This window comes from Myripristis murdjan, chromosome 7 (assembly GCF_902150065.1).
Source record: "Myripristis murdjan chromosome 7, fMyrMur1.1, whole genome shotgun sequence".
Classification (NCBI taxonomy): Eukaryota; Metazoa; Chordata; class Actinopteri; order Holocentriformes; family Holocentridae; genus Myripristis; species Myripristis murdjan.
The window spans coordinates 22,142,658-22,170,195 of NC_043986.1; the positions used below are offsets into that span (position 1 = coordinate 22,142,658).

Below are 27,538 nucleotides of genomic sequence, written 5' to 3' on the forward strand. Positions count from 1 at the left end.
CTGCCTACACACCAAGAAACCCCCTCCCACATTTGCCTTTCTACCTCCACATCACTTCAGCTATAAAGCATAATAGCCCCAATAGCCCAATTATCATGCTGACTTGGGGAAATACTATTGTGCAGTTCTGTAAGTAGTGTACTTGTAATATTCATACTGCTGGTAAGTGAGTGTGTGGGGTGGTAATGAGAACAGCTGCATGTCAGGTTACATATGACTGTAGGCTGGTATCTGATTCAGGGGAAACCAGAGACAAACTGCAACTATGTCATTTTACTTGTGACTGAAGAACTCTGAGGGACTCACTTTAATGCTGGGATGACACATTTTCGATTTACCTGGTTCACAGCCAATCAGAAAACATGTAGCTCTTTTTGGGGGGAGTTGTTGTATTTCTGTGCTCTTTACTCTGCCTCCGCAGCTGTGGGTGGCCTTATAGCATCACTTCCTTCCTGCCAAGCTCATCATCACACATCCTACTATCTGGGGGAGTGTGGTCTCAAAACATGTCTTATAGCCTTGTGGTTGGCCTGTCAAGAAAGCAGCACTGTGGGGGTCTGTCTGGGTTTGGCTCGTGGGCCTATACGCACCTCCTCGGACTAACGTCAGCCAGTGACTGGGAAAGTCCACACAGCAGGTTTGGTGGTAGGAACTTCCACTCAGAACGGTCTGCTTTTATCGTAAAAGCAAATGAAGCGAGACTGACACTGTTTGATGCGTCTGTATTGGTTTAACTAATACAGGTTATCTGACAGATTTTATCTTATGCCCACACAGAGGTGAGGTTGGTAGAGGTATTAAGGAATAACCACCCTGGTCTGTTAAACCAACAAATTAACTTAATATGTGTGATAAGCAACCACTGACTGAGGTGAATTATGAAATGCATACTATATATGAAATTCTGGGTTTTGATGTAATTAATAGCAGTGAATTAGACATTAAATGTCTCCATCTAGTGGCACTAAAAGAAACCCTGAACGCCTGAAAGGGCAGAGTAAAATTTCTTTGCCCTAATTTTGACTGTGGAATATTTCAACCCATAGAATGCTTAGAATTTCCAAAAGTAAAAAAAATAAATAAAAGTTAAAAAAAAAAAAAAAAAAAATAGTGTAAATGGCAGTTATCTTAGTCATAGTAATTATCCATGTTTTTTTTTTTTTTTTTTTTTTTTAAATTTTATTTTAGGAGGTTTTTTCCCATACAAAAAAATCTAAGACGTATTTCAACAGAACCGTGGAATAGATCCATGGTTGTGACAACGGCCTAACATGAATCTTTGCCTTTTGTAGACCTATTGATGTTTTTTAATGGCATTTGAACCTTTGATGTACTTCTTTGATGTAAAGTTGTGTGTATATTTTGAACACAGTATGTCACTGAGGACACAGAAAACAGACAGACAGACAGAAAACCCGTTGTGTTCATAACTGCATTGTCTACTGCATTTTAATACCCTGTAGACTTATTTGTTGAGACAAAGGTATTTAATCATTTTGCATCAAGGCTATGGGTGTGTGACAATTGGTCTCTACATGTGTTTTATACTCCATTAGAAAAGATTCAGACACAATTTTGAACATATATATTTTTATTCATATATATATAATAAATTTCTATGTACAATTTATTCCTCTTTTGTAAAGAAACAAAATTAAAGAGAAAGCTTTGATTGCAAACAGTGTTTCATACTAAAAGGAGGGAGAGAGAAAATGGAAAAGTGCTCAAATACTTGGTGTGTTGCAAGTTCCTTCCCACTTGTAACTATATTTTAATTAGATACAATAGGGTTTTGCCGTTGTTTGGAAAGAGTTCAGAATCTGGAGGCTGAAGTCGCGTTTTTGAAGTCAGTTGATGAGACGAGAAGTGTCCGATGATAATCTTAGATAGATCACAGACAACTCCTACAATATCTAGAACTACCCACCACACAATGTGAGGCTTTGGTTTTTGTCACACTGATTTTTATCTAAGATCACACTCGCTACAAAGGAGACACTCATGATGCTTTTAGCAGTCTGGTCAACCCAATTCTACCCAGTCGGTTTTCTTTCAAAGCGGTGGTGGGCGTCCACTGTTTGCAATCCTGTTTGCAAGTTTATTTGCTTACTAGGATATTAAATTTGTTCACAACAAAAGTGTTATGAGTGTCAGGGTTCAATAACTGACAGGAATAATGATACATTCGACAAAGCACAGCTAGGACAGTGGTAACTGGCCACTGATTCACAAAGGGTGATGTCTGATTGTCTGTCAGTCAGCCATAGTGGACAAAGTATGACACCATCAATGTAACATGATCACATAAATAACATCACAAAAATCATCCAGTGTATGGATTCTTCCTTTAGAACATTGGCAAGGGGTAACAACCCCGAAGTTTTAATACTTAAAACAAAATTCATCTATAAAATTTCTCTCCTTTAAAGCAGTTGAGACAGTCATGCAATACACAGCCTAGTTAAACTAATGGCTGGCTACAGGGCCTCCCTTATGAAGTTGAAGAAATCCAAGGACTGTCAACTGATCAAGGTTAGCATTTACTAGCTGGCAGGTAAGAGCTTACTTATGCCACAGGCGATGCCACAGCATACAGAAAAACAGGTCAGTAAGGGCCAGAGGTTTGGTGTAATGTGCCAAATTTTAGCAGTGTGTGTGCAGAGGAGATGAGCCAGGAGATCGAGTCTGAGTCCTGGCCCCGGAGAAAACGTCCTCAGTCTGGACTGTGGGGCTAGGTCTAGTCCTGGGCCTGGGGGATTGAGATCCAAGCCCAGCCAACTTAAAGGTCTCGCAGAACAGAAAATATTCTGGGCAGAGTACACACTCCCGAGAATGTCTGTGTGGCAGCTTCCAAGGATCACCACATTGAATACCACTCACATTTCACAAACTGTACACGTCACGTCAATACAAAAGAGGGTTTTTAGCCACAGAGGACCCGTGCTTTTGTGTGTGAGAGGACTCCCTCCTGTTGTGCTCTTGCTGGCCATATTCCTTTGCTTAGACGTCAGAGGGGCCGTTGTTATAGCAGAGGGTGGCGGGCCAGTGTTTACATTCTGAACTCAGGGACAGTCAGCGGCAAACGGGGTTTGCAGTGAGAGGATAGAGAGAAGGGGCTGAGTGGGTCAGGGAGATTGTTTTTTTGCTCGATGAGTTTTAAAGGCACTGTCCTGTCACATGATGTCAACGAAGAACTCACAGGGATTGCCCATAGCGTGCTGGAAGGACTGGCGACTGGCGGTGAGCTCAGGGGGAATGGCTGCTAGCTCTCTCCCAGGAGGGGCTCCGGGGGGCGTGCTGCTGCTGACTGAGGCCTTGGGGGCCAGACGGGCCAGACAATAAGGAGGGGGCAGGCCTGGGGGGCCATAAGAGGAGGCATGGCTTCGCTCGCTGTGGGCGCAGGAGCCAGGCCCCGGCTGGGTGAAGGGGGCGTGGTTGTAGGTGAAGGAGGCATGGCTGTTCTGTGAGAGGGAGTGGCTCCTGTGAGACTGAGTGTGACTGAAACTTGACCGGGCATGGCTGTGACTGGAGAGAGCATGGCTGTGATGGCTCATCTGGCTGGCAGACCGATCACCGCGCCTCCCTCCACGGACGCCTGGCTCTGATTCGCTGCATGTCGACCTGTGGCCCTTCTCCTGCGGGGAGGAGCGTCTGCCTTTCCCTGCGCTAGGGTTGGATCCACTGCTTCGGCTTCCTGGGAAGAAGAAAGGAAAGCACAGACGTTTTAGCTTGGCCATCGATACCCACCCACCTAGTGCTATTAACACACAGTCTGCAGCTCCAACCTCTCAGCTACAGCTGATTTAGACCAGCTGAATTTGCTATTGATTACCACGGAGGCAGAAGGTCACACTTTAAACAAAAACACGTTATAAAAGCTTAATGAACCTTTCATGAACCACAACAGACATTGCACATGAGCGTGAAATATTTTCATGTGGAATATGTCATTATGTGTGAGGTAGTGTAAAGCTAAAGAATGCTGTAAAATACATAATGCACTTTGTTTAAGGTGTGACTATACATTATTTTCTGATGCAATCCAGAACTAAGAGTCGACAGTCAAGGGCAAACACATGATTATCTCAAAGGCTTCTTCCCCATGTTCCAACTGCAGTAAGTGAAGCCTCCGCTGATATCCATAAAAACACTGAAACATTCACAGAGTATAAATGTAAGAAATACACCTGCATCAGATAGACACTGCGCTACTGAATAATACAGAATTACCAAACATGGTTTTTTTTTGTAAAAAACAAAAACAGAAACAAAAAAAGAGCAGCATTTACTTTTTTTTTGTTTTTTGTTAATTTTTTTTTATGCATATCAGTGTCTGGTCTCAGTGCCAGTAATCCTACTGATAGAGGTGTACCACATTGTTGCAAGATCAAACATTCCCCGCCTCCTCTTCCACAATGAGCCCCACAGTACTGGGTAAAGTGGTGCATGATTGCCCCCTGTCAGTGAGAATGATAGCACAAGCCTCGTAGTGATCATCCTGCATCATGCACCTCTCTCACTGCGGTCCCAGCACAGCACGGATGCATGCCCAGAGGTGCAAAGAGGGAGAATGGACTGTCAGGAGAGTCACACACTGCTCCAGGTACAGTGACACAAACACACGGACAGACTCGAAGAAAGACGCATGGGAGGGGCGGAGGAACAAAAAAAACCTTAAAGCTATGTTGGGTGGAGAATGTCGAGGGCATTGAGGACGAGAGAGCGAAAGAGAGAATCAGAGGGAGAGAAGGGGAGAAGTAATTGAATCAGACAAGAATGAAGAAGATGAATTGAGAGACAAATAGAGAGAGCAAAAGGAAGAAAGAAAGCAGCAAAGGAGGAGAGGGGGGTTTGCTGGCTTACCGGTTCCCCCAGTGTCCTGGGACTACCTCCTCCTTCAGTCTACCGTTGCCCAGCAGAAACAGAGGGAACAACAGAATTACACACACCACCCAGCCCAGCCCTTCCCACGCTACCTGCTCTAGTCCAGCTCTACTGCATCTAACTTGTGTTACGCCTATGGCTATTATTGGCCCTTCTGTTCTCATCCAGCTAAAAACAAAAAAAAAAACAAAAAAACAAAAAACACTACAATAAACCACAGAGCCACGGAGGATCCCCCCATCAAAAATGCAGAGTCCCACACATGCACTCATTCACACACTCAGGCAGACACATGATTGCCCACTAATGCTTGAAATGAAACAAACTATAAATTCAGATTACAAAGATACACAAAAATGCATCATATTCTACAACACAAAACTGCTCTTATCTTTTTTCTCCCTCCTCCCAAAGGTTGCAGACATCCAATTGAAAGAATGATCACCGACTAAAACCATGACGTGACAATGTCTGGATGAATTACTCAAAATGGAGGAAAATCAGAGTGACGTATGGTAACATGTAACTTACCACTAGCGGTCTGGGCTCACTTATTAAAATCATTAGAAATACTATGCTGCTGCCACACTTCCACACCACCACCCACCTACACACTTACATAAGTACAGTGAACACCCACAATGCCACTCTCCCTCAATGCAGATATGAAAAACCATGCAATAGCAAAACAGCGCACTATCATGTTTGATTCACAATTAAAAGAAAAAAAAAATCATTCAAGAATTGATGGAAAATGATGGGCTTTGAATTGATCATTTCAAGCTGGCAATTTTTAATCACATGGCTGATCGGGTTTTATTTTGTACACACCCAGTACTGCAGAGCTGTCCGCTGCATGACTCAAGATGCTCATGATTGACCTTGACAATACAGAACCACTTTTAGAAAACACATATTTGATAATGGAAATATGCGATCTGATGTCAGCTTACAACCCAGAAGGCCAAGAAAAGCTAAAATTAACATGAGTCAGACACTGATGAATACTGACACAATGTGCCAGGAATACTTAGATTAAGGATAATGTCATGTTGCATGTTGAGTCAAATTATCACATCAGTGAATGAAAGGCTGACGGGAAACTCAAAGGCCCCACTCGTCCGCCTGCCCATCGCTCACCCTCGCTGTGCTGGCTGCCTGCGCTCCCGCTGTGGAAACTGTGGCACGGGTCTGAATATCCTGGCGGGAAGCTGGGGGGTGCAGAGGGAAAAGGGGGGTAAGGGAATGGCTGCCCGCCCAGGGGCCAGGGGTTGCTGGTGGGAGGGAGCGGTGCCAGAGTGTCCTGCTCGGAGCCTCCACCACTGGAGCCCTCATTCAGGTTGAGCGATGCCATGTCTGATTGGAAAGAAGAGAGAGAGGGAGGGCTTTAGCACAGTCCCTCTATTCATACAAGAGCCATCACAGGACAGAAATGGCTTTATTATTGACACATCGAGAGGAGCGGCGGGGCCTTACTTTGGCACAGGTCCCCGAAGGTGTAGTAGCACTGCTCAGAGAAGGTGATTTTGTTGACGGTGTGTCGCAGGTAGCCATGCTTCAGTAGACTGCTCGCGTACTTCCGCGCATCCCGCCGGTCCTTGAATCCCTCTACTCTGGAGTACAGCCAATCCACCACGTCTGCACCTGATACAGCAACACATACACACACAGAGACATCTAGTCTCCTGCTATCATAAAGTCAGCTGGACAGATACTAATAGCAAGAGCATGATGAGCAGCTACATCACATTAACAAGAACACCTAAGGTCTGAATAAAGTTGGAGCAAAAGGACATAATTCAAGGAGAGATGGACCAAACCAAAGATCATGATATCGTTGACTGAATACCTCGGCATCAATATTGTGACTATACTGCAGGGAGGACTATTGTGCTTTCATTAGATATTTACACACAAGAGATTTTTGCTTAGCAATCATTTAGTAATGTGGATACAATGACCAGGCAGGTAGAGGAAAATAACAGAGCAGCTAGAATAATATAATAAGTTCAGAAAGTTGCTTCCCTTTACTGTACGCAGCCTTTAAAACCAGGAAGAGACAATACTCATGCCATATTGTGATTTTACGGTATCTAGTCTTAATAACACATTATTGATATAATATCGTTATATCTCCCAGCCTGACTCTCCATATTGCTATTAAGATCTCAGACTGAATTTTATGTTGCAAGGAAAAAAAACAAATATTTGCTAAAATCAGTTGCCACTACACCTTAAAGATTGGTTACAAATAGGCTAACACGTTTCCTCATAAGTATAATGCGAATAATTTGCCTGCTCAAATAAAGAGAAAGAAATATGCTTTCTGATATGTTAGTAAGTAATATTTAACAACATCAGTTTAAATAAAATCTCACAGGGCTAGTGAATGTTTCATTATCTTAAATAAATTATTAGTTGGCGAGTCGACTGCAGCACAGCCTATAGGCCTGCGTGGAAGAATTTTGAAGTTTGATATTTTTAATGGGTTTGTAATAGTATATGCTTTTTTTTAGAGGTGAATGCGCCAGAAGCATTGCAATTTTAATTTCCCCAAAAAACTGGCAAACAGGTAAATTATTAAACATTTTCTGACACCCCACCAAGTGAAAATGACTAACCATATCCATCATGCCTCCTTTGAGTTTCCTGGTTTACTTACTCTAAATGTATAATTGACCAATTTCTATCAACCAATTCTTAATCCTGGCTTAGAAGACTAAAAAGTGTCATCACTACAAGTTTTTGTTTTCTGTGTTCTCAGGTCTCTTCTCACCAATAACAGCATTGGCGATGGTGATCTTCAGCCACATCCTGTCTCGAATCTCTAGACCGGAGTCAGGAAGTTGCATCACCTTGACGATGGTTGCCATGTCTGTCTTACTCGCAGACAGAGGCAGGTCATCGAATTCTGGGATGGAGGAAACGATGTGAGAAAAAGCACAACTTTCTAAATGCTGCAGGGTTACAATCATAATCAGACGGTGAGTGTCACAGTGTGCGCGGTGGTGCTGTCTTTACCGTAGTGCGGGTAAGGTCCTGTCAGAGCGGTGGTGTGGGAGATCCAGGCTGCAGGGTCAATAGGCCTCACGGGCTCAGCTGGAAAACAAACATTAAGGCACTTTTGATAAATGATACAGCACAGCAATCATCAGGTAACACCTGGTCAGGGTCACAGTATTAGTTGCACTGCTTCAAATTTATGAAATGAGAACATATATATAGCATGACCCTGCTCTAGAAGAGTCATGATGCTGGTGTGATGCCTTTTTTTTTTCTTACCACGAGGGATGGTGAAGTAGCTTCGTGGGGACGGGTCCCAGCACTTGGCAACTGTAAGACTAATAGGACTGGAAAGGAAACATATACAAATGATTAATAACTTGAATAAAGATCTGTCTAGCTTGATAATAAAGAAAAAGAAGAAACAGGAGAAATATTCAACTGAGCCCAAAAAAACAAAGAGATGGTAGTGAAAATATTATTTTGTGGTACACAGTTACAACAAAGCTGCCTAGCGTATATTAATTCTACTGATCCAATCATCCTGGTCAGAGATTAACTGCTGGGATATGCTAATACTTTATGGAGTCTTACTATTGCTCAGAAAGCTTTTCTTTAATACTTTAAGTCCCTCATACACACATACGGCACTCGGTGATAGTATCTGTTTTATGTGTTAGCAGTGGGTTAGCTGTAAGTTGTTTTTTTTTATAATAATCTCCCGCTGAAGAGAGTCAAATATTCCTGATACTTCTAATTTCTCTGAGCATGCGTATGCGTAGCGCACCGTTCTCCTTACCCAGTTTTGGACACGATCTCTCTGAGGATCCTCACTGCGTCATCGTTGCTCATGTTCTCAAAGTTCACATCATTCACCTGGTTGGCAAGCCACAAATGTGTCAAACATTACATCCAGCAGCATCACATGCAGGGTATTTTTTATGACTAAACAGCTCTGCAGAGGACTCATATCTGTTTATCCACTTGTACAGTAAACAAGTTAATCTGTGCAGCGCTGTTAGGCTTTCAAAAGCATAGAAAAGCTCGCAAATCCTAAGCTGCTTTCTACAGTATACACAGCCAGAGCAAAAACTACATCGTGAATGTTGTGGCAACAGCAAATACTTATCAGCCATCATGTGCATAAAACTGGGTGTAGCCATACTGAAACCAGCCATACAGAGATCAAAGAGATGCAATAACAGGAAGGAAAAGGAGAGGCAGAATTATAACTTCTATACAAGAGTCAAGCAAGCAAGGTCAATAGGATATTATGGATATTAATAGGTCACAAAACCATAGACAGAAATCTAGTGACCATTATATATGAAGTTGAGCTATCACATTGTACAAAATCAGGCAATTCTCATAATATTTTTGTCATTACACCATTATACTGCACAATTTTGCAGTAAAATATCTGAATGATGAAAACTCATGACGTTTTCATGTTCCAGACCCTCTAAGTTGACTTTTATCAAAGCCATGGACCCACATTTGTAGTTATGAAATGAAATGAGAAGATCTTTTGGCTTGTGTTAAACATTAAATTGTTTGGATTTCACATCTTAATCCTCGATAACACAGATCTAAAATGGTGAGGTAAAAAAAAAAAAGAAGAAAAATCCTGTAAAAATTTCAAAGGAATTCAATTACAGTGTAATATTACTTCTCATTTTGCTGAGAACACTATGGAAGCCCCTCAAGGCCCCCTGGGGGTCCCTGGACCCGACTTTAAAAAGCCATAGTGTACCTGGAGGAGCATGTCCCCGGGCTCTATTCTGCCATCAGCAGCCACAGCTCCTCCCTTCATGATAGAGCCAATATAGATGCCTCCATCTCCCCGGTCATTACTCTGACCAACAATACTGATACCCAGGAAGTTGTATTTCTCTGTCAGGGTGACAAGAAAAGAAAAAAGAGAGTAATGAACAACACAGCCTTATCACATAACAAAAATTACAACTGTATTTTACACAATCTCTCTCTTAATATATGTGAAAATATATGACTGTATTGAACGGTAGAGGGATTACCCATGTTGAGCGTGACAGTGATGATGTTGAGGCTCATGGTGGAGTCTGTGATACTGCTGAAGGACGAGGACTAGAAAGGCAGTAGGTGGATACAGTGATACATCAGAAAGTCAGACTGGCATGAAGTCTAAATCAATCAGCTGCCACATCTGTTTCTCACACTTTAGTGTCCGATGCAATTTCATCAGAAGCAGTGATGTGTGTAAGAGGTGCTCACCCGGTCTATTTTGGCCACTTTATGCCTCCGCCGACGCCTTTTGTGTCTGCGCATCAGCTGGGAGGAGGAACTCTGTTCTGTGGAGCTACTGAGTCTGAAACAGCGGGAGTGAAGAGGAGAAAGTAGACTGAGTTAAAAGAATAAGCTACGAGTTTAAAAGCATGGTCAGGAATATCAGAATCATGCTTCTGGGTTTTTTGTTGTTTTTTGGTTGTTATATTAAATTATACAAAACTTTAATGATCCCTGTAAAGAAATTGGGCATTTGTGCAGAATAGAGATGGTGAAGGATTATGTATTTTAAAAGATCAGTATATATACAAAATTTAACAGTGAGAGGAGTATGAGAGTAAGACATGCTTGTATTCACATTACATCCTTCTGCAGTGGACCATACATCTGTATTCAGATGACAAGGACCTTTGAAGAGCTGTTAATGTGAAGTGCATTTGTTTACATGTCTTGTTGGTCTTGTCTTTTTATGCACTCAACGTCAATAATAAGATTTGGAAAAAATAAATGCTGATAAGGGGGAGAGCACAAAGTAATATGAGGAGGTACGTTACCTGCTGGCATCCTCATCCTCCTCGCTGTCGACGAAGGAGCTGGATTCCAGCTCGCTGCTCATCACTGAGGCGCTGTCGTAACCCATGGCTGAGTCCCTCGCTGTGCGCTCTGATTTCGAGTGACCATTGATGCGAGGAACTGCAGGGAGGAACAACAGAACAGCAGTGAGTCAGACCCAAGGTCAGGTTGCTCATCAGTGGGTCAGAGGAAAATGAGAGCAGAGAGACACGTGGAGTTAGTGAGAGGGGCTGATTTGGAGAGGGATCATGAACAACCAAAAAGCTTTTCCCTTTGGATACCTCCGGATGATTTTGACAACAATGTAAACACAGTGAGGTCACAGCTGAAAAGTAGGACTAGGATTTCAGTCAGACTTCACCATCTTAAGAGTGCATGGAATGACAAGTAAAGGATCAAAAATGGATTTGGCTTCAATTGAGTTACAAAATGCGAAGCCATAATGAAGTGAAAGAAAAAAAACAACACACTCACTTCAAAACAGCACACTTACTTCATCTTAAAACGTCATGTAGTCCCATATTTAGACTAAAATAATAGTTTTTCTTAAAACAAGTGAAAGTATCTGTCAGTGGGATGAGATAATCCCATTTGTTTCTGATGCAGTTCCAGTTTTTTTTTTTTGGAAACATAAAAAAAACAAGGCAGACCTGCCCACCCCTCTCAAAAAAAAGTTGATTAGTACCGGACACAAGTGGGATTATCTCTCTTATCTCTTCCCTCTGGCACATTTATTCACTTGTTTTAAGAAAAACAAGATTTTAACACTGAATATGGTTGATTACATTGTTAAAATGGATTTTGGTGGTGTTTAAGCATTCATTTCGAAAGAGAAAGATATCAATCAAAAAAATCTTAGCTCTATAGCAAGTTCCCAACACTTTACCCCCTTCTGTGTCCATATTCATACATACATTGGCAAGGAGGTGGCGCTGTCTCAGGGTAGCAGCGGATTGGCTGGAATGGTCTGGTAAAGTGAAGACGGCGTGGCTGAGAGCGTGTTCGCCCGGAGCAACCAAAACATTCCAGCAATGTGGTAGTTCCCATGGCTCGCTCCGCCCAAAAGGTGCTCATATGAAAGCTGAGCTACAGTCAGTATAAAAGCGCTCGTTCAGAAGAGTGACATTCCTTCTGTCAGGATTCACTCACACATATTTTCTCACACTTCAACAACTCCCACACCAGTACACTAATGAGTGCACAGGTTAACCAAGTCAGATCTAAATCTGTGTCTGCCCGGGCTGTGTCTTTGTGCTGTCCTCCATCTGGGCAATCGTCTATTTCTAAAACCCAGCCTGAGCCCCAGACTGTCTCTGCCCACCGGCTGGCTGCTGACAGGCTCCACAGCTCATCTACAATAGAGGCAGTGCATTAAACAGGCAATGAGTGTAAAGACACTCCTACAAACAGTGACAAGTAAGAAAAAAAATAAGTGAACACTTAAACTCAACAGCAACTTTACTTTTTCACTAGACCTGAGCAACTTAAAACATCACCAATCCACGGCAGCTACTCCCTTTCAAAAGTTGCAATGCTGTGAATTCTTCTTATCAATTTGCATATATTTTTACAGGCTAAGTTTGCAAAGTGCTCCAGGCAGACTCTTCCATGCCAAAACTGTCCAATAACTATCATAAGATTCATAAGATTGATTAACCTGGTGGATTTGTCACTTTCACTAGAACAATTAAATAATGTCATAAATCTCTTCAGATAAAAGGTAAAAACTTTACTCTTGCTTAAGTCTTTTTGGTTATAACCTACAAGAAAAAAACATCACCCTATAAAAAAAAAAAAAAACAAAGCAACCACAATCAAATAGTTTACTCAGTGCAAAACAACAACTCCTGTGTAACTAATAATAACTGCACTGGCATAACACAGAAATAAACAACTTGCATTAAACTAACCACAAATGTTATCCCATCTCTAACATCGTTAAATGTCACATAGCCTCAACAAAAATAACACCACAAATCCTGCTGTCTCTCTCACCACAGCAACAGCCGTCAGCGTGCTCTCATCCGACGCACAGAGAAACTGAGCTGACTGAGAGTGAGCACTAGGTATTACCTCCTCCCTCCCACCCATGGCACGCGACTATAGCATGTCTGCTAATCTGTATCTGACCAATCAGTGGTCGGTATTCTGCAAAATGGAGAGAAAGTGTGTCCTGAGATAATACGGGATTTGAGGTTATGTGCTACCCTGTCCCTGCTCTGCTTCAGGTGAAACACCATCAGGTTATTAAAAGAGCAAAAGGTGTTTGGCAGCATCCCAGCACAGCAAAGATTTTTGTGATTGTGCACAACAGAGGACAGTGATTTTCACCGGGCCAGCTGTATTTGGGGCTTTGTGTTAATACACTAATACAAACATAAGTGCTTAGGCTTAGCCATGTCTTCTTTGCCCTTCACAATGAAATGCTGGCAGGGTAACAGACTACTGCTTTATACAACATCAACGCTTTTTTGTGTTTTAAGTATTTCGTGCTGGAGTTTCACCTCTGAATATTGGTGTCAAAACTGGCTTGCCCCTGGTACCTAACTGAAAGCTGGTTCATCCTCCCCTTTGTCCCAGAACAAGTAAAATATCCAACACCTGGCTGTCCTGAAACAGATCCCATCCCATAAGTCCATGCTGCCCTCAGGGTTCTGCACCTGTACAACCTCCTAAAAATTTCAACCACTGCATTATTCATCCATTCATTCCCAAGCAGCACAGAAAGAAGAGAACAAGGGATATGTTTACCAGGGTCGAGCGCTATCACTCAGCCTGCTCTGTTCAGTGTAAAACAGCTAGCGTTCACACACAAGAGACAGAATCACTCCAAGTGTGTGTATAATGTGACAGGGGAATTCCTGCTGCTGCTGCTGATGCTGCAGGCGGGCAGGTAAGGAGGCGGGGCTACTGGCTCCTCCTTAATCTGCCCGTGCATCTAGGCTTTGTGCCAATGACGCACCGTAGCAGCCACTAAACAAATACAACCTAATTGAATTAGATTATATTGGTCCGTGTAAGACAGATTTATGAGCCGTGAAACTGCACATTCACGAAGAGGGGCACGACCAATTCCCTTGATGTTTTAACTTAATTAGAGCTACGAAACAAGCAGGCTATTGCAGAGGGGATACAGTGAAAAATGTATGTGTGTGAGAGAGAGAGAGGGAAAGAGAGAGAGGGAGAGAGAGAGAGAGAGATTGTGTATTTGTATGCGGATTTGTTGGTACACTTGCAGGGGTAGTGAGAGCAATTTGAGACAGCCCAGAAGCAACTCTTTTTTTTTTTTTTTTTTTTTGGTTTTCCATGTGATTGCATCTAATTTGTGACAAGGTCAAATGAATATGGAGAAGCGCACAAGACAGATGCAAAGTTCATTAAGCCAGGGGTATTTCGGCATTACACACAAAACAGCAGATGTGCACTAGGGAGTTAGTGACAGGAGATTTGACACAATGAAGGCCAACAATATGTCTTGTGCATATTGTTGAGAGACGCACAGTAATGGGATGCATAAGGCTGTGATGATGATGAAAGCAACGGATGTGAAAATGATGTTATTCAGCAAAGATAAATTTTACATATTCAGTTTATTCTCAGTTTCTAGTGTGACACATTTACAGCTCTCTTCTCTCCCTACCACCTCAACCTGATGCTGGAGTCTGTGATACTAATTGCACCACATAAATTAATGAGTATTTGGTTAATGAGCCTGGAGCACAGGATCCAAAGAGGCAGGCGTGCTGTGAAGAGAGGATGAGGGTAGGAAAGATAGAGAGGCTGGGAGAGAGAGAGAGGGAGAGAGAGAGAGAGAGAGAGAGAGAAAGGGAGATAAAGAACTGGCTTTGCTGTGGGCATGGAGGAAAAACACGAGCAGACAGCAGGCACTAGAAGCTGCTGGTTTATTACTTCCTGGAATAAAACCAACTAATACTGCCAACAACCAAGACAAGAATGGATTGAAGTGGATAGCTCAAAGAGGAATCGTGTCAATCAAACTGTCAGTCATGTTGCTGAATTCAGATCACAAAATGCTCTAGCTACTGCAGGTATGACTATGCTCCTACCACACCTCGTATTTTCCTGCAGTACCCCGCTCTCTGTTTCGGAGAGCAGAGGCATGTGACGGTGGCTGGCAGGCCTTCATCCTGAAAATAGCGAGCGCGTAAGGAGAGGAGTTCCTCTGAAGGAGCAGAGAGGAAGCTGTCCTTCTACCAAAGTGACCTTAATAGAATTTACTGCAGTCGAGTGCCAGAACACCTTCAGTGAGCTAAATAATACAGCAGATGTGTTTATGCTTGATCAAGGCTGACTGACTCTTTCCCATGTTCACATTTTACAGAGCTAGTCTGTATGCAGACACAGCAGAAACATTCCAGTAGAAAAAAATACAAAAAAAAAAAACATCCAACCAATTACTTCTCCCCAGCAGGTAAAACGTACATGACTGCATTCAGATCTCAACAATAGGAAGCAACAGATCTGCCTCGGGTATTTCACAAAATTAGTGTCTTCTGACAAGAAAGGATTATCCTATAGGAATGGAGTGCAACTACCAAGTGGAAAACAGCCTCTGACCATAAACTCGAGCTGCACACAGGAAACAGGAGAAGACGAAGAATTGGGGAAGGCAGAGACTGCCAGAAGCAATCTTTGTCGTGTGGCAAGATGAGGTGCTGGTTACTAGCTTTGGTACTATCTCCAGCATCAGGATGTGTGTGTGTGTGTTTCTTGCTCTCACATAACTAAAGCTCAGCATGCACCATATGCTCCCTCGGGGTCTTTTCCTTACCTGCCTGCTGTCTGTCCACTGTTTCGGGTGAGCGGATAGAGCAGAGTAAGCGAAATAAGTGTTTGGAGGCACCAAAATGTGATAATGTCAAATTGACAGGAAAATTGAATTTTTTTTTTTTTTTTTTTTTGGAACTGTCCGTTCCTTGCTGGTAATACTCACGCTCAGTCTCTCTCGCTCTCCTCCGAGCACGCTCTCTCTCTCGCTCTCTCCGGTGGCTCAGGAGGGACTCTGTACCCGTTTCTGTGTCCAGGCCATCTCGACTGCTCACCGCATTGGCACTGCAAAACACACATTGGAAAACTTCGCTCAGATTCATGCTGATGTACAAAACACACTGTGTCTGCCTCTGACTCTCTCTCTCTCTCTCTCCCTCTCTCACACACACTCGGTGGGTCAAAATAATTCTGTAGCCAGCCTCTTAACAACATCCCTGAATTATCCCCAGCTATAATACACTGCTGTCAGTTACAATATCTGTTGGGTTGCCACTCAACCTTAGGGGAATATGCAACTCGTATTATGACTCTGCTTCAAATTCAATCCCTCTGGCCAAAATAGCAGTTTCATTGTTGCATGGTATGTGATGTGTTTTTCACTAAGTGTCATTAATGGCCAGATACCCTGAGAGGGAGCCATTCTGGACAATACTGGCATTAATGAGTCCTATTGAAAGCCCAGATGGTGCCTGTAGCGTGAAGAGAAACAGAGAGACAGGGAGAGGGAGAGAGAGAGGAGACAGCGAAAAGGGGGGAAGTGGTAGATCAGGTGTGGGCTGAGCAATAAGCAGGGCTGTGTACTTGGGATCTGGGAGGAGTCTGGGGGTTCTGGAGGGGCTTGAGGGCAGATTGTTATTCTGTCAGAGGGCTGGAGAGCCCGTGGCCTCAGGCACCGGGGTTAAGGGACTTAAACAGCCACCGGGCTCCAAAGAAACCTGAGGCTGGTGAGAACACTGCTCAACCCTGTCTATCTGTCATACACACTTAAACATGTCGGCTACACCTACCTTATACACCTGCATAAAAAGTCACACCTAAACACATATGCTTAAGCACTTCATGCACCCATGCACACACATGTTCAAAAGGCAGCACTCGTATACAAATAATGTCATACATACACTGTATTCACACACAGGTGTAATTGCCACTCTGACATTTGAAAACAGCAATTTTCAAAAGCCCCCGCAAACACACACACTTTTTGATCACCGCAGCTTCCTGTACACACGTCTTGAAATTTTATAAGCACACAGAACAAAGAATGTATGTTTCTGCTAAGAATTCTAGTAAAAACATTCCCACATTTCTATACATATCGCTACGGTGGAAAAAAGCCTGCACTCTATTGACAGAAGCACTGAAGCAAGTTTGAAGCAATCAAACTTGCGTCAGTGGGCATAACAAGGCTTTTTGAACTGTGCTTGATTGATTTTTTTTTTTTTAGCCTACACACCTATAGGGACTTTGAACTGAATATTATTAAAGGCACAGTGAGTGATGATATCCCAGATACTACTTTGTTTCCATACAGCTGGAAATGATATTTATAGAAAGAAAGACATACTATTTATACAAAATGTTATAATTAGTGGTGTCCTCCACAACACACACAGACACACACACACACACACAGACCATACAGTTATGCCCTGACATTGATACAGAAACAAAATTAAAAATGGAGTAACAAAGAAATGCATCGCCATGCAGGGTGTTTGATAAAAAGCTACGGCCTACTACACCTCGGTGGCAACGTGTGGATGATCAATGCAAATGAAACACACAAGAGGAGACAGGCTGCTGTGTCTTCTGTGTTCACTCAGCGGGATAAAGTGCTCAACCAGGCATGCTTACACGTTTCTGCATCAGAGTCCTAATGGGTGCACCTGGGCAGGGCTTCGCCATCACAGGCCAGTGCATGTATGCAAATAGCCTGTGCTAAAAACAGCACTTAGTCGCTGGTGCATGTAAGGAAGAGGTTAGTTTGACTAAACTACAAGAGGGAGTAATTGGAAGGCTGTGTGATGATGGCCGTTGTGGTGGTGGCTGCCTGTCTGTCGGTCTGTCTGTGGCTGCTGTCCAGCCAGGAGGGAGGTCTGCTGATCCGGGGGGAGATTACCCAGGGCGGTAGGCTGCAGCTGTGAACAAATGCCACCCCCCACCTCCCCCGCTTTGCTGCCAATCGCCCACCCCCTCCCTCCTGGGAAATGGAGATGGGTGCCTTTAATGTCCGTTAATCCGGATTACCGGCCAGAAGCACATCAATTCTGTCCGTTCTCAGCGCAAAACACCTATTCTGTCAGCTCATCAAATACAGCCATTCACACCGACGGACACATGAAATGCATGAATAAAGCACAAAGGGAAAATGAAGTGGTAATAATATTCCAGCTATTTACAAAAAGAGGTAGAGGGTGCAAGACGGGATTCATTGCAGGAAGAGAGGAGGCTCGCTATAGGGAATTCAGCACGTTGTTTCTCTGAGAGAAAAGCCTGCCTGTCTGGCTCAAAGAGAGACAGAGAGAAAGGGAGAGTGAGAGTGAAGGAGGGAGGGGGAGGGAAACGAGGGGGGAGGGAAGTGACGTGCGGTAAGGGGGCTGGCGCACTGTTGTTTTGCTCCACAAGGTGGCAGTAGTCCCAGCAAGAGAGGGGCAGGAACAATAAAATCATCAGGCCAGCTGACAGCCAAACAGCAGGGAGAAGCCCGCAGAGGGCAAAAGCGAGCCGAGATGTCAAACACTAGATAAAGAGATACCCTGAGACATGACAGATTGCATGTTCTCAATATAGAGCCTCAGCCGTATTGCTCTAGCGCTGTAATGGCAACAACCCCGGCCCCACTGCCCCCCGGCCCTTCTTGCTATATTTAGATTTGGGCCTTCTCCTTAGCAAGTGCACTGAGAATCTCTAATGTGTCCGTTTGGAGTCAAAGTCTAGGCTCAGATAACAGTCTGCAGGCCTCAGAAAACGTCTCTATTCCTGAGCTTTTAGGGGCCAGTTTTACACCACACGTGGTCGGGCCACATATCCCCTTAACAGCGAACCATTCGGGTACGGATGGGTGCTCTTAGGGGTTGAATACAATGGGCTGCATTGAGTGCCAGTATTTCCCTGAAGATGTTTATGCTGCGGAGGCTATTTCTAGAATCAGCCGTGCTGGGGGAGTACTCATCATATGGATGTTTACATAGATGAGCGGACTAACGCCTTATCCACGGCTGGGTGGGCGGGAAGCACTTCGACTGCGAGCTAGTGGAAATATACACATAAACACCAGCGATAGCTAACAAGAATATGGAGACACACACACCCACGCACATGCAAACGCACACACATTTCCCTATACTTCAAGTCACATCCACACACAGGGATATGCGCCACCTACACCTCCCATACAAGAGTGAGTGGGCTGAATCTCTCTGATGAGCTGTCCAGATTGTGATTTAGCACATATGGAATGCAGTGAAATAAAAAGGTCACCCCATGAACATGATTGTGTGCTTGACTACATCTGCCTGCGTGTCTGTGTGTGTGTAATTGTGCATATATCACAGCTGGTAATCAGCCTACATACTGGAAGGAAGGGGGGCGTGAGTCTCCAATGCCCCCTGTTCTCTCCAGGGGAGGGGGCAGCTCTGGATGGCTCTCAGTGCACTGGGATCCTCCATCAGAGTGGGCACTCTCAGCCAGGACCAACTAGAAGAGAAACACACACAGAGATAAAGAGAGAGATGGAGGGAGAGAGAAAGAAAGAAAAACAAAAAACGTTAAGGACACAAAGACAGGGAAAACTGCATTATCTAATATTCAGTAAGGAAAGATACACAAACAATGGCAAATATGTTTTTTCAAATGATGTAGACCCCATACAGAGTAAGGAGACAAGATCAAAGACAACCTAGACAGACTGCAACATTCAAAGATAAACACACAGTGATGGTGGCACCACAGAGATAGATGCATCTGGCGCACAAGCAGGCATAAGGGAAGGATGTGAAATGAGATGCACCCAGGAGCTGGAGAAATGACTGGTGGCTGTGCATAAACAACTTGAGAAACAGAGGGAACGTCACAGAAACCTAACAGACCACACTGCTTTTACTCTGTTGAGTGTCAGTACAAAGGATGATGTACAATGACCCACAGATACAGCCACTCTCCTTTCATCTAAGTCAGAATAATGAAAGTTAAAGGAGGCTGCCTTGGGAAGACTAATGACAGTGTGGATTATGATTATTCCACTGGGACAGGCTAATGTAGGCTTGGGGATTCACAAGTATCTCTATGGTAATTCGCTTCATCTACCTGCGTCACCGTGCTCTTAAATGAACCTGAGCGCTGCCTTTTTGCTCCGACTCAAAAAGACTGAAAGCATCTCAACACTTTCCATCCCCTTGTGTTGCTGTCTGCGTAGATTAGCCCCTGTCTGCTATGTGCTCATTGGCTTTCCGTCTGAGACAAAGGAGCAGGTTAACATTGAGCTGATTCCTCACCACTCCTGGTTCTTCAGGTTTTACAGAAAATGCTGCCTCTCAGTATGAACAGAATAATCGACGCATTAAAATGAAATCATACATATCAAAATTAAAGCAAAGGGATTCTTAAGTCTGTTTAAGAGCTGGCATGAGTAAACACCACATCTTGTTGAATTTTAGACACCTGAACTTCTCTTAAAGCATACATACATTATGTTGAATTGTGTATACAGCAATATCTGTGATTGAAGATATGAAGATGCATATCTGTGAGGCAGCAAGTGGTTAGGTGACAGCATGGCTAAGTGAGCAGAGAGATCACTTTTATAAAGGGTGGGTGTGTGTTCAGTCCCCATTTGGCCTGCTGAAGTGCCCTAGAGCATTGGCACTGGCACATTCTGCGGCTGATCATAATAAAAGAGCGCCCATAGATTGATCAATAAAGCCAGCTTGTGTACAAGGGCTGGCCTGGGTTAGGACTGACACCCACAGACATTCGTTTGGCCCCTACAAATGCCAGCCTACTAAATCTGGCAGTTGATAGGTTATGAACCTGATCACCTAATCAATCACACCGTCTAGCAGCCAGTGAAGTTATAATGACTCAACAAGTTTTTGTGCCCTCCTGTGTTAAAAATGCCTTTAAGCCAAGCACAGATTTGTAACCTTTCTTCCAACCCTTGATATTATGAAAGAGAGACAGACATGACTGTTTGGCAATGCCAGTTTATCAAAGTTGCAAATTTGCCAACTTAACTAACCTACATCTTATTTAACAGCAAAAGGGCACTCATGCTCTGAAAGATGAAGTAAAACCAACAAACTATCTGGAAAAATGATAAATGGGAGCCACTCTCAACTTAAAAAAAACATACCTATAAAATAGCTTTAATGTCATGAATATCTCATGAATATGGTAAACCTATTTTTAATGCAAATGAAATTGTAAAAACAACATGAAGCTGCACAGAGCAAAAACATAAGCTGTGATATGATCCATGTGAAAGTCACAGTTATGTATTGACAGATTCCCCTGCATGTGATTCTGTGCCACATCTGGGCTCCCCCAACATAATTGGTCTGGATATGCCACTGAAAAAAAAACTTGACTTGACACTATTATAAACAACACCCAGTTTTGGCTGAAAATCTATATCTGGCATTTACAGTAGATTAAATGTACTGTATGTAGGATGGCCTGTCATAATAATTTATACAACCCTGTTTCCAGCCTTGCGGCACCATGTAAAGCCGCTGCTCTCACTTGTCTTTTATGGCCTGAACAACAGACCGGTGAAAAGGTGTTGTGTAAATCCCCGTGAAAATACAGCAGTATTCTATTTCCTGTTTTAGCAGTCGAAACCAGCCCCTGCTAAATGCATTTTATAACCACGGCAGAGGTCAACACCTAATGGGACTGCTGACACCTATACAGTGCACTTTGCAGCTGAACAGTGAGATTATGGTGAAGAGTGTTTAAAAAGCTCAGTGGAGGCGTTATACGGCTACATTTACATGATCCATGGGGCCTCCACATATCTTTAGCTTGCAGTGAGGCTGCACAGCCAGGCATGCAGCCAGGACCGGGGGACATCGCGGGGACAGCATCCATCTCACTTACCCAGGACACCACTCTCCCGTTGAAGCAGGGCAGCTTGGCGTTGTCATCGGAAATCTCCTCTTTGACAACCCTGAGGAGCAGACAGGCACATGCAGTCAGGAGAGGGACAGCAAGTCAGCTTACACACACACACACACACACACACACACACACACACACACACACACCAACACACCAACACTGCAGCCTGAAGACACTTTTCCTGCTCTGCACAGCTGACACATACTAAGAGACATTCACGCTTTGTAAGTCACATTTTCCACATGGCTTTTGACCGGCTTTGCACCCTTTCTAGCGAGGGTAAGCCCACTGAGCAGCGGCTGTATCATTCTCAGTCTGATCCTCTATTAGTGATTTATGGACATGGCTGTCCCTCCATTTACACTAAGCACAACGACATGATAGGGCCACTCCACCTGGCAAGGACAGGGGCGTAAATCAGAAATGAATGGGTCTAAATGTACATCTGTAACTAGGTGCGTGCATATGTGCACAAAATCTTTGATCAGTCCTGCTCTTTTGATGCAACAGATAGGTAGACAGAGTGTGCATCTATTTGTCTCATGGGTGTGTGTCTGTGTGCATGTTTTATGCATGCGCGAAGGGGTGTGAAAAAGTGCAGGGCTGCGACAACGGGGCGTCGAGGCACAGGAGTGTGTATTAATAGAGTGATCCAGTGTGTGAGCCTCCCTCGGTGTGTTCGTCTTTGGCTGTAAATTCCCTACAAAAATACCTCCCAGTTACCCTTTGACCTGCTGGGACACAGTTCAGCAGTACGCAGTCACCACACCTGCTAGGCTCGTGTCACGTAGATCAAGCCTGGAGCAAGCTGAGGGCTGAGAGATGAGCTGGCTAACATCTTAAACAGACACACACACACACACACACACATTTACTATTATACTTCTCTGTATGTTTTAATGTCTCTTGTTTGTTTTTTGTTTTTCTTTTTTTTTTTTGTAAAGGAATTTCCCACATTCCCTTACAACCAAGCATTTTGAAACTGAATGGAGATCTCGCATTAGCTACTTGGCTTTGAACACCGTAAATGAAAAGGGAGAGACATGACTTGAGAGCAGCAGGAAACCCTAAGAAGATTTTATGCAGGGGTGTCTCTGACAGCGGCTTTATAGATTTATAGCTTTTTTTCCACTTCTTGTTTGCCAGAACTTCCCTGCTACTGAAATGACTAGCCAAGCTGGCTGTGCTTTTGTGTGTGCTGCTGCTGTGGGAGCTGTATTGCTGGGAGTGGTGGACGGAGATAACGTAGCCTTGTGGCTGGAACTGACGACCACAGAGTCTGCTGCTGCGGCCTGTTCCACCTCAGGGAGGAAAAGGGAGGGAGGGGGGTGAGGGTTAACTCTGGCGGCTGCTTGTTAGGTAGGAAGTGTTTGCATCCTCTCTCTCAAGCCGCATGACCAGCTGTAAGGTGACTTAGGAGGATGTGGGAGTGGCCCGTACAAATAAATATTAGCAACGCTTCTTCAGCTGTACAGCTCATCATGTGTGCTTGCCAGTTCCTCCGGTGTAGAATAAGCGCTACACACGCACAATTTGGCACCCCCACTGGAAAACAGTTTTTTTATGGTTTCTGACAGAAGTTGGAGCGTACAAAATGAATCTTTTAAATATATCTCTATCTGCTACGGGCACCGAATCCAACAGAACAAGGAAACAGATGACGTCTACAAAACAGGGTAAAATACGCATGGCCTGCATTCTTTTCAGCCTCAATCTGATATCAGGAGCAGCATTAGTTCCACCCTGAACTCTTGACAAGCACACACACACACAAACACGCACACACACTCACAATGTAGCCCTGTTTAGAGAAGCATGTGTCTTGCCCAGACTGCTGCCACAGCTCTAACTTCTTAGAGCTGACAGCTTAAATAGGTCTTAACAGATTTCACAGGATAATGATACAAGATTTACCGTGGTGATCACTGAATATTCCACTGCTGGGGAGATGTATTTGTGTAGCTGGGGAAGATTAGACATGTTTGTTTATGCCTTGAGAGACAGAGGAGGGCCGGGTAGTTACAGCCTGAACCAAAAACCAGGGGGCAGGAGAGGGCGGCCAACACTGGCCACTAGTCCAAGGACGTTGGTGGGCTGATGCTACTGATACTGTAAACAGGGAAGCAAAATATTTGTAGTTCAAATACGACTCTGAATAGGAATACTTCATTACACTCGGCCCTGACTAATAGCATCACTCAGTAAACACTTTCAGTCAACTTCAACAATCTAAAAAACACTGAATAGTACATACTGTGGTCCTTTTTGAGATCTTTTTCGCTTGACTACATCACTATCAATCAAACATGATGTAGTTTCTGTCACATAAGGCCCCTCATGTTTGTCCTACACACAAAGTGTAACCTTCAAATCTCTCACGATCCTCTAACATTAAAAGCAAAACAGGTGAGGCAAGGCAGGGGTGCATTTGTGCAAAAAATCTGCAGCTTTTTGTCCTCTAAATACTGCGGCTTCGCATCACTATCTCAGCAGAGGAAAGATCCCCCCCTCAACCAGCCCCCTATTTTCTGAGACACAAACAAGACTGTTTCTTTCAGACCTCAGCTTGGCTGCTTCCTCAGCTTCAGTGAGCCTCTGTGACTAGCATTATAGTGAGGTCTCAAACCCACTCACCACCAGTGGCAATGACAAAACAGCACATCATCACCTTGAAGTTTCTGTAAAAGGCAAGTGAATTGCATCAAAACAACTCACTGTCTGAATGAACGTCCTATCTGATGAATATTGATTAATGCACCGACATTATGGTGAAAAATGTCTAAATTAGGGGCATAGTACGCCTTTAGTTTATTGTATGGCTCTGCAGTGTGAATGGAAATGCCACAGCCCGCATTTAGAAAATATTCAATGCAATTCTAAGGGGAACAATGAAATTACATGCTCGCAGTTAAATGATTATGGGCATTACACATGATGCATAATCGCACTGAGGCATTTTGGGGACAAACCATTTATAAAATATGTGTGGCCTTCATTTACAGGGCTGCTATGACCGGTGCAAATGTGGTTCAACAATCCCATAAGAAAATGGCTGGTTCCTCCCGCACGGCAGGGGGTCTACTACAGAGGACCTTGCACTGACTGCTCATTTACATTTCAAACACTGTCTATAACTGCAAGGGATTTGATGTTTTCCCTCTCTGCTCAGCAGTGTTATTCCTCCCCAGCTAATTCTCCAGCAGCCATACTGTCTGTGCTTCTGCAGTATGGCCATCATGGCCACCACAAAGCGCTGCTATCCTCCGTGCCTTTGACTGGGTTCGCTTCCATACTGTGCCAATACCATACGGCCCTCACAGAACCCACATATTCTAACTTGACTCAATGGCGGTGATGCTCATGTAGACGACTGTCTCATCTATGTATTACAGCCAGATAACATATGTGAAGCCATATTAGCCTGACAATATCCAACTCATCGCTTAATTTGCCATGTTTTGTTGATGCACACAAACAGGAGCCGGTCACACTCTTACTGGCCTACTGGAGCGGTGTATTCAGCAACATGGAGACGTGGCTCCATGTTGAGGTTTAAGAGCAAACATGCTTTGTTTGTTTCCATAATCTGCTTGTCGATCACCTGAGGCCCAGCAAGCGGCCTGGCTTGCAGAGCATGAGGGGCAGGAAGCTGGGGCTGAGGACAAAGCAGCGCACTCCGAGCCCGGCCTGCCACCAGGAAGAGCCAGTTTCCCTCACAAGGTCAGGCTGCTGAGGGAATGTATGACGTTTTATTCTATAGACACTGCCTGCCTGCCTCTTGTGCCTGTGTATGCATGTGTGTGCGCGCATGTATATGTGTGTGTGCCTTTGTATGAGACATCAGACTGGAATGAGAAGCAGAAATTGACACAAATATGTCATCCTCAGCAGAGGCCTGATACAACTGGATCCCTCTGACCAAGACTTAAAGAGAAAGTAAAAGCCCTATCACAGAGGCTACACTGCGTCTGTAGAGCTTTGTAAGCCTGGAATAACTCCTGGAAACAAAGACGGTCTACCAAGAGAGAGAAATACAGAAAGGAAGACAGAGAAAGAAAAGCAAATATTTCAATTATTTAAAAAACATCTTGTATGCAGTTGACAGGTAAAGTAGTTCCTATGTAGAATTTCCTCTAAACAACAATTCAAAGTTACAGTGAGCAGAGAAATATACTGAATACGATTATATTACCAGTATCACCTAGAGAACTTAATTCACATGCCACGTTGTGTGTTACGAAATAGTCTATGTTGGTTGAAGAAAAACTGCATTTTTAAGGACAATGCCGGTAGTGTATAGCCCTCTTCATTGTTACAATAAAAAGTAAGACAATACAGAGCCTGGCTATTGTATTCATTTCTGTTCTATTGTATTCTATTCTGGCAAAAGCCTCCTGTGATAATAATAAATATTTCAGAGGAAGGGGATGTGACTGCCCACCTATAGATAGACCTGTAGTATGTCAAACATGCCCCTCTACAGTGCACCAGCTCTGTACAATTATGAGTCTCTATGTCAATCTTGGGACAATGGGCAGGTGGACGTGAAAGTATAAGTCAGTCCATTTAAATCCCCCTTCATCCCCTTTGTTAAACTGCATGTCCATTCCTTGGACAACTTGGTAAAACGAGGTAATGAATAAAGTGAGGCGCGCTGTTTGACAGATCTCGTCCTCTGGGGCAATTAAATGGAGAAGTTGGTTACATGATTGATTGCATAACAAATAGCGAAGACGACCACGCTGCCTTGTGTTTCCCCCCGTTCCTCAGGACTCACCTGCAATCTGCTGTGCGTGCGTGTGTATGTGTGTGTGTGTGTGTGTGTGTGTGTGTGTGTGTGTGTGTGTGTGTGTGTGTGTGTGTGTGTGTGTGTAGAACAGGGGAGAGGGAAGGGAGCTAGTTCCTGCTATCAGGAATCTATAGGCCTATACGTCTCACTGCTCCCATTGTGAATATCGCATGCTATAATAAACAAACACTCAAAAGAATAACAAACAAACAAAAAACACGGCAATATAAAATCCATGAACTTGACCTGGCACCAAGTACGTGCATGCTTTGCCAACACAGTTCTGCCATTTCCGTGAATTATCTCTATACATATACTATATACTGACATTTGTATATGGAGTAAGGGTCTAGCCACGGTGATGGGCTGTGTGTAATAATTTGAAGGCTGCGTCATTAACACTACAGGACAGAGCTGCTATCACTTCAAACAGTCTTGTGTCTGCTCCACTGCGCACAGGATAGCCTATAATAATGAACAGGTGCCAGAAGCATGGAAAGAGACATGGCACTAGTTTGCACACATGTAACAATGTTGCAGCCCGGATCGTTTGATGTTGCCAGTCCCAGCCTGTAATCAGCTGTTTAAAACACACACGCCAATAGTATATTGCAACTGAACGAGACCAGCAGGCTAATAATAATCAGCCGACGATGGCCACTTACCCAAAATCCTGGTCCATCGATTTGAAGAAGAATTTGTAGCTATTGACCGGTCGATTGTTGAGGACATTTTTAAAATCCGCTAAGGTGACTTTCTCTGGAGAAACGGATAATTTCACCAGATAAGGAGTCTCCTCCTCGTCTATGTGGTATATTATTTTAGTCTCCGCCATGAGAGTGAGGGGAGGACAATCATTGACACAGGAAAGGAACAAGGGTTGGCAGCGTAATAAACAGGCCTGCTATGTTACCAGCTACCCATAGAATAACATAACAGCGCTCCCTAATAAATAAACCTGTATACCTCCCGATGAAAAATAAATAACCGTGTCTTTGATAAACACATCGAAGATCTAGACATAATCGCGTTATGAGTGCCTGTATTCCTGCTCCAATGTGTGTCGGTACGGTGGCTCTCTCGGCACTAAAACAGGAAGGGACAGTCCACATC

The 27,538-nt window shown here is 43.8% G+C and overlaps 1 protein-coding gene across 6 annotated transcripts; it reads right to left on the bottom strand.

Annotated features, from left to right (window-relative positions):
- Positions 1-1,967: 1,967 nt before the first annotated feature.
- Positions 1,968-27,535, bottom strand: dvl1a (dishevelled segment polarity protein 1a). 6 transcript variants are annotated; one of them, XR_003928441.1, is made up of 18 exons: positions 27,091-27,535; positions 21,616-21,685; positions 19,094-19,215; positions 15,680-15,798; positions 15,518-15,535; positions 10,707-10,845; positions 10,141-10,234; positions 9,924-9,993; positions 9,641-9,780; positions 8,687-8,763; positions 8,167-8,234; positions 7,906-7,983; positions 7,661-7,795; positions 6,361-6,528; positions 6,025-6,240; positions 5,716-5,765; positions 4,864-4,902; positions 3,581-3,694 (listed from the first exon to the last, which is right to left on the bottom strand). XR_003928441.1 is itself a non-coding variant. In XM_030055340.1 (17 exons), the coding sequence occupies exons 1-16, from the start codon at positions 27,258-27,260 to the stop codon at positions 4,898-4,900; spliced, it is 1,689 nt and encodes a 562-aa protein (XP_029911200.1). In that variant the 5' UTR covers positions 27,261-27,535; the 3' UTR covers positions 3,581-3,694; positions 4,864-4,897. The 6 variants fall into 6 exon arrangements, 5 of the variants coding, with proteins under 5 accessions (XP_029911195.1, XP_029911196.1, XP_029911197.1 ...); XM_030055340.1 differs by lacking the exon at positions 5,716-5,765; XM_030055335.1 differs by lacking the exons at positions 4,864-4,902; positions 5,716-5,765 and having other exon boundaries at positions 1,968-3,694.
- Between the last annotated feature and the right edge of the window lie 3 nt (positions 27,536-27,538).

Bases quoted from the DNA above. Each gene is read 5' to 3' on its own strand.
- dvl1a (XM_030055335.1), bottom strand. From the start codon at position 27,260: ATGGCGGAGACTAAAATAATATACCACATAGACGAGGAGGAGACTCCT. The intron at 9,781-9,923 runs GTAATCCCTCTA...TCACCCTGACAG, and splicing joins CACTGTCACGCTCAACATGG to AGAAATACAACTTCCTGGGT. The intron at 7,984-8,166 runs GTAAGAAAAAAA...TTTGTTTTCCAG, and splicing joins CTACTTCACCATCCCTCGTG to CTGAGCCCGTGAGGCCTATT.